At 37.7% G+C, this 11,839-nt stretch overlaps 1 protein-coding gene across 1 annotated transcript in view; it reads right to left on the bottom strand.

Moving 5' to 3' along the window:
- The window catches only part of PEX7 (peroxisomal biogenesis factor 7), a 46,657-nt gene extending 34,851 nt beyond the window's left edge, over nucleotides 1–11,806 (bottom strand). The window contains exons 1-5 of the mRNA XM_009882330.1: nucleotides 11,611–11,806; nucleotides 10,831–10,888; nucleotides 9,220–9,370; nucleotides 4,681–4,758; nucleotides 4,265–4,373 (exon numbers count right to left, since the gene is read on the bottom strand). Coding sequence (XP_009880632.1) covers nucleotides 4,265–4,373; nucleotides 4,681–4,758; nucleotides 9,220–9,370; nucleotides 10,831–10,888; nucleotides 11,611–11,806 — 592 coding nt within the window. The remainder of the gene's footprint in view (nucleotides 1–4,264; nucleotides 4,374–4,680; nucleotides 4,759–9,219; nucleotides 9,371–10,830; nucleotides 10,889–11,610) is intronic.
- Between the last annotated feature and the right edge of the window lie 33 nt (nucleotides 11,807–11,839).

Raw genomic sequence — 11,839 nt, 5'->3', positions numbered from 1 at the left:
TTTTTGTTTAAGATGTTAAGAAAACTATGTATTTACCCTGATCGGTAAACTTAAGGAGTGTAGTAATGATTTAAAAATGAATGCAGCATTAATACTGAGGTCCCAGTAGTTAAGATAATTCTAAATCTGGGCTTTGCCAAATCCTAAACATTAATATTTTCATTTGCCAGTGTCATATCTGTATCGAAGAATACTATAGTTATGCAGATAAGGGTTAAATGGTACTCATTAATTACTTCCCACTGTTAAATTTAAAGGGCAATAAAAATAGATGATACTATGAAGGACGCTTTCTTTATAAACCACAGGACCAAGCAGGGCCTACTGATCTGCAGTTATGGAGAATTATTTAGTACAACTGATTTACATTTTACTATATACTAATGTTGTGTGCTTTTGGCACTTTCTTTATGTGCTTCCCACAAATTTGCTCTCTGGGTAAAAAAAACAAAACAAAACAAAAAACCCAAGAGACCCTCTGGGCAAATGGCACAATGACTCATTAAACCCTTTTAGCCATGAAGATGCTGTTAAACATTTATGTCACTTCTTTAATGACATTTTCCACATCACTGTTTTTTCAGTGTAAGGCAGACATTTACCAGGGCTCTGGTTTGGTGCCGCACGTACACCTGAACATCCTGCTTATCTTATCAGCTCAGAAATCGTTACTGACATCACAAAAGCAGTTATTTACACATACAGAATTAACAGTTTGTTCTGTTACTATTAACTCCCATTTTCAAACAAAAAGAGATAAGCCATTTACTTGCTTTTTGAGAGTACAACTGATTGTACATGAAGACAACAGCATTGTAAGGTACCTCACACATCCCTGTAAATGTTAAATGGAAGTGTATTAGATGCTGAATAAAAGCTAATTTAACTGAAGCATCAGACATATTTATCTTCTGTAATCTAATTGCATTTTATTGTCTACTGCAGACAAACTTAGTTTCCCTGTGTGTATTCAGATTGAAGACTTAATGAAGCAAAATAACTACACTTAGTATCAAATTCTTTTTCAACTGCTTTATATTGCAGTCTTAGGTTCCTCATTTTCTTCACTTGTATTCTTTTTCTAGTCTCATAACAGTTAGAGAAAAAGTCACCTTCCAAAAGCAAAGATTTAACCTTATTAGCTTCAGGCAAAAGTTGTCTAGGCACATAATGGTCCTTCTGAGCAGCTACTTTACTGTGGCTAGCAGTTGTGCTCAGTTTTCTGTTTTCAGAGTTCACAAACTAATTAGTTAAGTGGAAATTAAACTTCTGCTGACATCTATGTGGATTCAGATAAAGGCAGAAAAAGGACTGGGGTGATGCAGGCAAAAGATTCCTAAACCTCCTTCCCTGTTATTTTCTTTAAAATATTTTTTTTTTAAGTGCATTGCTTTACTTAAATTTAGTTAAAGTGGAAACACTTTGAGAACAACATTTTTCCAATCTATGGCTAACAACATACCTAACTTATTTTACTAACACATGCAAAATGAAGCTGCTGCAACATAAACCAGCTCATTTCTGGTCTGAAGCGCTAAGACTTTATACTATTAAGATATGACTAAGTATGTGGGTGTGAGTCAGTATGTGTGAGGTGGGATGAGAGAAAGTGGACAGGAGAGGCAAGAAAGAACACACACACAGAGGCACTACAATCCTAAGGTAGTGCCACCTCCTTCAAAAAGACAATGTTTCAATACCCTTCAAATAGCTACCGTTTCAAAAGTAAAAAAAAAAAAGAAAAAGGGGAGATGAAAGGAAGTACAAAAAGTTCCCCTCCAGACACGTTTGCACTTACTAACTTTCAAGACAACACAAGGTTGCAAAAGAAGAGACCACAAAACTTTAGGTCAACCTTTCCAGCAAGCGTATCAAAGAAGGGAACAGCTGTAAGTTCAGCACAGTACTATCATATTGAGATTGCAGTTTGTCTCCAGCTCCAACTGTAACTCAACAGAAGATCAGTCATCAGTCATATTCAGCTTTTTCTGTCATCCTTATAAAGTGTATGGATCATAGCAGGTTTCAAATGAGGAGGTCCAGCCTCATAAACAATTCCACTTAACTTTCATCTTGACTGGCAGAGAAGAGGCCCATTAAACACTAAACAGTGAAGTCACTCTCTTAACATAAACTATCTGATATGCCTTTCTTACAGTAAGAAAATGGCATTTATACCCAGAGCTAGAGGGTCATGAGTACTTCTACTACCCACAATCCTGCTGACCAAAGAAAAAACTCCCAATACATATCTTCTGTAATGAAGTAGTCTAATCAAATGACAGGAAAATTCCAATGTAAACTAAAACCAAAAGCAAACAAAAAATAAAACAAAAAGCAAACAAAAAGAAAAAAAAACCAAACAACCTTTTCCACATCAGTACTTCATGATTTCTATGCAAGATCTTTGGTTTGAAGTTACTTCATTTAGAAGCACACCACTTGTTTTATTTTAGAAACTGTAACAAAGTGCACTGTCATTTTGAAGACTTCATTTTCTCTTACCTGACGATTTTACACCTAGCACTACACTATAAGATTTTATTTCACACCTGAGTAGTACTTACAGAAGAAAAAGATTGTCTTTTGTGTTGTTTTTTCTATGAAATACTATGGAGTCATCAATTGGTGAAAACTGACTGCAATTAACTTCAAGCTCCAGCAGTATGTGTTAGTCCCTTTCAAGAGTCAAAGTAAAATTCATAAAAGAATGGGAACTCTTTAGTGTTTTAGTCAAAACTTACTGCAGCTGCACCCACTGAGTCACTCAAAGAACAGATCAATTGTATGTTGCTGTACCCAATTTAAATACCATCACACGTAGCATCGAACAATCAACGTTTCCCAAAATTGTTCAAGTGGCAATGTATTAGAAGAGAGTTTGGGTTCATAGCCTAGATAATAAAATTTGAAATAATTAGCTGGATCAGCTGTTCATCCAGAATGTCAGAAATTTTGTATGAGTAAGACTACCATGGAAGGGAGGCTTCTGACCAGGACTTTAAAGAGATCACAACATGCCCTAGAATTTGCAAAAAAACACCAAGCCTTGTTTTCTCCGCTTACTTAGCTAGTATTCTGTAGCATATAGCTGCATTTCAGTAGAACTGTTCATACAGCGTACAGGGCTCAATCCTATAAGTTTCTGCACATCTTATTTGATAGGTACCTCACTAAGTATTACCTCAATGAATCTTCAAATAAGTTCGAAATATCTGGGCACCAGCACCTGGCTTCCAAGCACAACTACATTAGAACAAATACATGTAACTTGCTAGTCATTCTAGTTCAAGTCTGCAAGCAGAGTCAGATGGAAATAGCCAGAATGAAATTTTATGAAAGTCGTGCACTTTTTCATCAAACTTCCCACAGAATAGGGAAGACCAGTATCTGTGTGTACTCACTGTCTCTTTTTAATTTCAGTAACAGGAAAACATATTTATACTTGCTTACCCTCTTGATAGAAGAGCTAAACAATTTCTACTTAAATCAATACAGGTTTCCAACAGACTTGAAATCAAAGAAATTTAAGCCACTGGAGTTAATCTACCAATATTTGTATTAAGGCAGTGTCTTACTGCCCCTCTATTTCCCAAGCAAACTCCATGGCTCACAGAATCTCTCGCTCAGTTAGTCACCAGTTAGGCTCCCTGTCTCACTCCAGAGCTCTCCTTGTGCCTCTGGAGCAGGAGCAGTGTTTGGAAAACACTGCCAGCTCACCGTACAGTGTCTTTGCCTCTAGGTACATCCAACTTAATTATGATTGTATTGACCAGCAAGATTCATAGCACTGGCCAAGGCAGAAAAGTAAAACTGATGATTACCTTTCCCAAAGAACACAGCATGGAGATCTCCAGCAGTACTTAAAACAGTTCAACAGGAATTGACTATGTTTCTCACAGACCTAACAGTCTACTGACACTTGAGATAATTTTAACAAAAACATACACCAGAACACAAAATAAAGCATACAACATGATTCAGTGGTCAGCAACAGGAGTTAGGTGAATGGAAGACAGCTACATAAAGTAACAGAAAAAATTGCCACAAGGTCATTGAAGTGGCTGCTAGAAAACTGCTGATCCCTGTTTAAATGGCCAAGAGGATGATTTACAGATTGTAACAGAGCCTACAAATCCAGCTGCAGCAGTAAGTTTCTTTCCTTCTTCCATTTTTATGTATGACACACACTACCATCTGCTGGACAAAGTGCTGAACTAATCCAACAACAGTTAAGGTTTTTTTGTTGTGAGAACCCCTTTACCTGAGGCAGATGCAAAACAACCTGGGATGTGTGGAGACCATATAGTGCTGTAAATGACCCCTTCGTGGCCTTTAAAAGTGCATAATGACTTGCCCACAGCTGGATCCCACTGAATAAAGTAAAAAGAAAACTGTTGAGGTACACATTCAATAAGAAAGGAAAGGGTTTCATATATAAAAAAGCTTTATACACACAGAAAGGACTAAATTAACTTATTTTTACCATGTATCATGAAAAGTATTTGTATATTTAAACTGATAGCAACTGAGGGATAAAGCAACGTCTCAGTTAAAAGAGAACTTCAGCCTCAGTGTAAAAATAAAGAGGAAAAATGAATCAATGTTGTTTCTTAACACAAAGAACTATCAGATCCATAACAAACCACATTTTTCACCTTCAGCAGAAAACCAACATACCAGCTTGGCTGTTTGATCCCATGAACCAGACACCACTAGCTGCTCTCCTCTAGTTTGGCTCCAGTCAACACTATATGCCTATAAACAACATAACAACCTAGTTTAGAAAGAGCATTAGAATACAAGGCTTGAGACTCAAGTTAGCTGAAGTTTCACGAAATAGACTTGGATTTGCAGACTGTATCATGATCAGCTAAAAAACTACAGAAGCCAGGCACCACAAAGCTGCCAACAATGCTATTTACCTGAACAAAAAAATACATTGAGCATCTCAATCTGGCATTAAAGTACGTATAGGGTCAGAAAAGCACCAAAAAAAGTAAAGATGGGCCAAAATGGGCAAGGGCGGGATTGTAACTAAATCCTCATAGACCCACCATCACTAGAAGTTTCCACCACTGTAAAAAGCCATAATTGTTATCTCTGATCCAATTTTATTCAAGTATCTACAGTTTCTAATTGTTAGCAATGTAAATGCCATTTCTCTTCAGAGCTATGGACTTGACTTTGAGGTATTAGCTGACTAACAATAAATGCTTTTTTATGTTATCTAGTTCTCATAAGAAATCCAGGCCATAAAATATTCTGATTTTCACCTTTTCCAGGTTCTATGACACTCTTTTTTTTACCATTCATGTCCTCAAACAAATAAAATGAAACTGAAAACTCAATTTCCCTCATTACTAATCATTTCAGCTATTAAGAAGTTGCTTTACACTGCGTGGTTGAGATAAGCTCCCTCTTTGACAGTATATTCTAACGTTGGTTCCCACCTTGACAGAGGATACCTTAACTCCATCCTTCACTGCTGATTTTTCAGCTCTGCTGCCTCAGTAAAAACAAACATTCTAAGGCAGTTCTTCAAATTACTTCAAATTTGAAAGTCTCAAGAACATGTACAACTTCCATCTTCGAATGCACCGCATCTTTATCTAAATGATGGAAGGTACATTCTATTCTGTCTAGTTTTACCTCACACCAAAATGGCTCAATAAGCTACAGTGGGACATAAACCATTTCAGTACTAAGGTGGATAAATATTAGCTAAAACAGTTTATTTGCTTCACCTCCTGACCCAATCAGACCTCCCATGACACTTCTCAGAAATGTGGCCACTACCTATCAGTAGTAGGTGGCACTGCTCTCAACAGTTGGGCCACTAACCACTGAGGATTTGTATTTCAGCTGGGACAATCCAGTTCTAGCACAGCATTGGATCTAATCTTCAACTCAACATGCTAGATGATGTGTTTGTCTTGGATAGATGGAATTGTGCCTTAAATGACAGCAACCCTGTTTTGAAGGTGAAAATGTTTGGACCTGTGTCGCCAGACAAAAAAACAGAGAAGCTGGACTGGACAAAAATCCAGCAAAACCCAGTCTTCTATGGAAAGTGTCCTGTATGAGAAAGGAAACTGAGGTATCATTTAGCTACTTCTGAGCATTTTCATTCCTAAGAAATATTTGATTGATTCCTAAGAAACGCCAGATCCAGCTTAAATTAACTGTTTTTCATCTATTTGCTCATTTCCCATAAATGGAGAGCAACCACTACCCACAGAAAAAGAATGTGCATTTTCTGCAACTTTCCTTTTTTATTTTACAATGTCCTGTTTCTCATATACTGCAAGGCATATTGCGCTGGCACCATTTTGTGCTAGCTCCCTTCCTTGAGGAGCTTGTAATTCAAATGTACAAGACACTCAGACAGTACCTGACAAAAGTCAAATAACAAACTGAGAGCTAATTCTTTTGTTTGCTTTTCCAAACCATGCCTTTACCTCTTGGCTTTTCTACTTTTGTCAGCTATCAGTACTACAACTCATTAAAACACCCTCCTTTTTAACCTGACTCCTCCTATTAAAATAATAATAAAGGAGACACACAAGTACCTGCTCATATTTTAAGAATGGAAGACATCACGGTTCTCGGCAGTGGCTCCTGAGCTCCTCACAAACATTAGCCTCTCTTCTTCCCCCTGAATCTGTGTGATGGCCTGTGTTCAACTCCTAAGCTGCCGCTGTTGGAAATGCCCTTAAATGTATCACTACATAGCATGCCTCTTCCACACAATAGCCCTGTGAAGTCAGCTCAGTTGAAGTTTGGCTCTCATATTCATGTCCAAGGTTTTCCAGAAAGAGATATACATCTGAGAAACACGCACCTGTGTCACACAATTCACCTAGCCCCACAAATTTGTGATGTATCAGATCTACTGCACCGATAAGGCAAAGGGCATGTATGGCTTACAGCTCACTCAAAAGCTATTAGCATATAGATCTGTCGAACACATGTTGTGACACAGATCTGTGTACGTATGGCAGACATGGTTGGGACTGCCCAGCACTCTGCAGCTGCACTGGAGGCAATGGGACCTGGGCAAATTCTCCTTTGGGCAAGAATTACAAACAGAACAGACAACAGGCTCAGAAAAAACAAGAGCTATTTTCCATTTGGCATGTGACAGGTCCAGGGAAAGGGAAGAGAATGAAAAGAAGAAGGCGTGGAGAACCAAGTAAGGTTCACTTTTATTCTTCTTTCCTTTTCATGCTATCATCCAACGCAAATGTACAGATGCTTCAAGAGAAGCTGTGTTGAGCAACCAGGAAAGACTAACAACACAGCATAAACCTTAGTTGTTAATCTTTTAGTGCTTTATCTTCAGTCATAAAATACATTAATACTAGTTTATGCCTAAACAGCAGCAGAAAATGCCTCAGGCAAGATGAAAAGATGATTAAAAAAAAAGATGTAAAACCATAAAAAGTAGTTCCAAATAAATGTTCAGGCTTGCTTTACAAGACAAATTTAATTCAAGCATTCTATTGTTTCACATTCCAGTGATGCTTCATCAAAACCAAAGTAAATTAGTCTAATTTATGCATGAGATTCAGCAGTTGGTTAGTGCTGGAATAAAACTCATTGTCCTTTGATAATGAAGATGCACTTTTAAATTAAAAATGCACATTCTTTTTGAAGAGGGACAACGATCTCATTTAGAAAACAAGAAATATATCCCCGTCAATCTTGCATTAGAAATATTATAAAATGCAGTGACCAAATTGTCATTAGAAATGTCAAACAGGGATTAGGAAGGTAGCCAATCATTTTAAAGAGCACTATCTGCCAGTGTTTACTACAAACTATTAAGTATATTCCCTCTGAGATCTATCCTCTTAATGCACGTTTATAAAGAATCAATACAACCTTTCGTATCACACAATAAACACTCAGCCCATGTTTCCAATACTGTCTTCCTAACTCATGGTTGAATGCGTCCAACTCCCCATGCTACCTGCTAAACTAAGACTTGGACACAGAAATGTTTACTTCACAAACAACAGATGGTGCAGCAGAACCAAAATAAACTTATGGACAGAATTTCAATGAAAAAATGATAAGAGACAAAACCCCCACAAATTTGGTATTATGCTTCGCCTACATCTTTCTGTTACTACCATCAGCCTTTGAACACTATCATAAAATCCCAATTGCAACTACAAACTCATCTCTTAAATTTTTTTGTTTACATAGCACATGTATTAAACCAAAGCAAAATTACAAAGAAATAAGGTACAGAAGACAGACTGTCATGTAGCTGCAGTCACTCAGCTTTTAGCTTTGTGCTTCATATTTGAAAAAACCTTGAGGTCTTTGTGAATACAAAACTGGATTTCCTCCATCATTTTTTATTGACTGCATATCCACTAGGTTATTTTATTCAGATTTATGTCATTTAGATAAAGAGTCAGTAATCTGGGTGAAAACTGATTGCATCTAAAGTTCAAAGACTTGACAGAAGTGAGTGGAGACTTAATAAAAATGCATGTAAAAAAAAAAAGGAGAGTAGAAAAATCACTTGGGGAAAGATAAATATACTAAAGCATAAATATCCTTAAAAATATGCAAATACATTTATGAACATCAATATAAAATTTTTCTCTACCCTATTGCACTGCATAAATAAACTGAGATTTTAAGAAAAATCAAATGCAACGATATCAAACCAAGGCTAAGAAAAATACATGCTGTCCCAATATCTGACTACTTTTATTTGAGTATGATCCCACAGATGCTAGAATGGAAAAGGATAAGCAGTTCCCAGGTACAACAGAAGTCCTAAGGATCTGCATAACGTGTATCACTTTACATCTTCAAGGATAACACTGCTATATACATCAGCTGTCTGATTTAGACCTATCCAATAACGCTCTCTAAAAATTACAGAATGACTGCAGTACTTTCATACAACACAATGATTACCTACCCTATAAGAAACCACAAAAGCTATTTCTGAATATATTAATTTATGTAATTAAGTGGTACCTACTACAGTGTACAAATATATAAATGAGTATGTACAATAGGTAATTCACTTTATATTCAAAATAATGTTAAGTTATAAACTCAAACCACGGACCCAAACAAAGTTTAAGAATAGATAACAAAACCCACTTTTGATTATAAGTCCAACAATAAATCTTTCGATAATTCAAACATTAGATCATCCATTAAATTTTTCAAGTTTGCCTGGTTTACCTCCTGAGTGTGCTCTTTATAGACTTGCAGCGGACCTTTGGTTTTAGCTGTATCCCAGATTTGCAGCGATCCATCTCCGCTAGAAGTGATCAACACATGTTCATTATTCTCACTCCAGGTCACATCAAACAGGCCATCATTCCAGTCAAAACTAAATCGGAACAATTAAGATATTTGTCCATAAGAAAGCACGACATAAAAGTCTGGACTAGTTACATGCAAAGACAGTATTTCTTTAAATCACCCTCTTTACCATTCTAAACAGCATTTTTATATATTTGGGTTATGAGTAACTTACTTGTTATAATGTCAACTTTTACAGCTGCATGCCAGAATAGGTTGTTTAAGTTAAAGCATGAATGAGCCAAGGACCTCCCACACACAGAGAATGAAATCTGATTTCAGCCTTAAACTTGTCAGGCAGGCAGAGACAAAGGTACCACATGCCTCAGTCTGATCTATGGTTTCTCCATGATGTTGCCACAGAGGTAGGAGCCCTTTGTCTGTACCAGATGTAGTAAACAAAGAAATAAATCTGTGTTGGGAGAGCTCTATCCAATTCACAACACCATTAGGAAGCTGACTCACAATGAAAAACGAATGGAAAGACAGTTATGAACATATTAAAGATCTCTATGCTCACTTAAAAGGGCTTTCAACACACCAACAATTCATCACACGGGATCTGATACCATGTATTAGTTGCTCTGCAACAACCACCTATGATCATGCTGTTATCTGATGGTAAATATGAATTTATTTACTCCCTTTTGACTGAAGGTTCAGCTAAGCTCAGGTTAAATTTCATGGCACACTGCAATAATGATGATGGAAAGGCACGCACACAGAATGTTTCAATAGAGAAAATGACAGAGCTTAGGGCTCAGGAAGTTACAGGTCTTTCTACCACAAAGTAAGTGGAGTCACTGGAAACATAGAAATGAACAGTACTGAACCATAGCACTTAGCAGGACTAACAGACTGTTGAACAGCCTCAAAGAGTCTGGCTTTATAATTATGAAGTAAAAACAGTTTGTCTGAATATGATTAACTATTTGTTAAGTATTTCTGTTTCAGCCTACTGCTGTTTCAAAACTTCCTTTAAAAAAAATTTACGTCAGTGACAGTCAAGTATTAAACCCCCTGCTTCCTAACCTTTCTCCTCCTCCTGTCCACAACACAAAACAAACTCCTCTCAAATCCTTAGAATACTGGATCTCCTAGGAAAGACCTCCTTGACTTCACACAGCCTCCCGCTCTATTTTCAGTATAAGTCAATTGTAAGAGCATAAACTCAGGTGGCAATGCACTGTTCCTTAAGAAGCTAAAACTTTTAATTTCAAGCTAGGACAGAGACGCCACTTTTGTTTACACTACAGAAAGGGTTCAATCCAGATTACTTCCTATAACAAAATCTATGCAATGTAAACCTATCATTTGTATGTAAATACATTTGACATAAACACAAAGACATATATTCAGTAGATACTATAGCATGTATACAATACTTTTTATCACTAACAATAATCGAAAATATTTCAGTTGTGTCTTGTACTCACAGGTACATAATAGGTTTTTCTCTTGCAAAAATAAAACATAAACCTATGTTACCTCCTGAGCAGAACAATCCCAGCTTCATTTTGCTCCAGCACTGCCAATGTTCCACAACCTAAACCAGCAAAATAAAACAAAACATCACAACTAGTTCCCCCATACCAAAGAAAACTACGGTGGTTCTGAGGTAGCTCCAGAGCGCAAATACAAAGTGCATCTGAACTTTGAAAGGCCAAATAACTAGTTGCATTAGTTGTTGTCTCATGTTCTCTAAAACAGTAATTCTTTTCCATCATATGGTTTTGGGGCTTTTTTTTTTTTTTTACTCCAGTTGCTAGGTCAGGTTGAAAAAGGAAAAAATCACTTATAAAGCATAAAACTACATTTCTCCCGAGCCTCATATTATAGACATACCAGCATGGGGTTCCTTCTCCTCTTTTAACACAGCAGACGTAACACGTTTTTTCCCCCTGAACATAGTAATACAAACACAGCTCACCAGAAATGAAACAAATAGTTCAGTTCTGAGAAAACATACATGGGTGCTGCTTTCCCGTATGCCTGGGATATTGTCAAACTAATTCCACATTTAGAAACTTTATTTAAAATGAATGCTTTCAGGAGCAATACTCCCACTGGAAATGAAGCAGGTCCCCATGCTGAGAAAAGCTCGGGCTGCCTTTTCAGCGGGATGGTGGGGTCACCAGGGCCCGTCCGGACAGTTTAAAATTTTACGGAGAAAATACTTTCAGGCATCTCATCCACATTGCCTATGTCTCTACGGCCATGTTTACTCTCGACCCCTATAAAACTAGTACTCCTCTCAGAGGGTCTTGCGAAAAACACCACCAAAGCAGCGGCACCGCGTTTCCGAAGGCCGGACGGCGGTCGGGGCGGGCTGGGGGGACCGGAGGCCGGCCACAGGCTCACCCCGGCCGGCCCAGGGGGAAGCTACGTTGTACCCAAGCGAAACGGGAAGGGGAATCCCAAAACGCACGTTACAGGCACCGACTGACGGCCCCAGTACCCACATTTCCAGCCACCAGCGAGCCCCCCTCAGGAGCCA

This window comes from Charadrius vociferus, unplaced genomic scaffold, assembly GCF_000708025.1.
Source record: "Charadrius vociferus isolate BGI_N301 unplaced genomic scaffold, ASM70802v2 scaffold13, whole genome shotgun sequence".
NCBI classification, from domain to species: domain Eukaryota; kingdom Metazoa; phylum Chordata; class Aves; order Charadriiformes; family Charadriidae; genus Charadrius; species Charadrius vociferus.
Note: the sequence above shows the minus strand (reverse complement) of the source record. Positions and strands in the feature narration are given on the sequence as shown.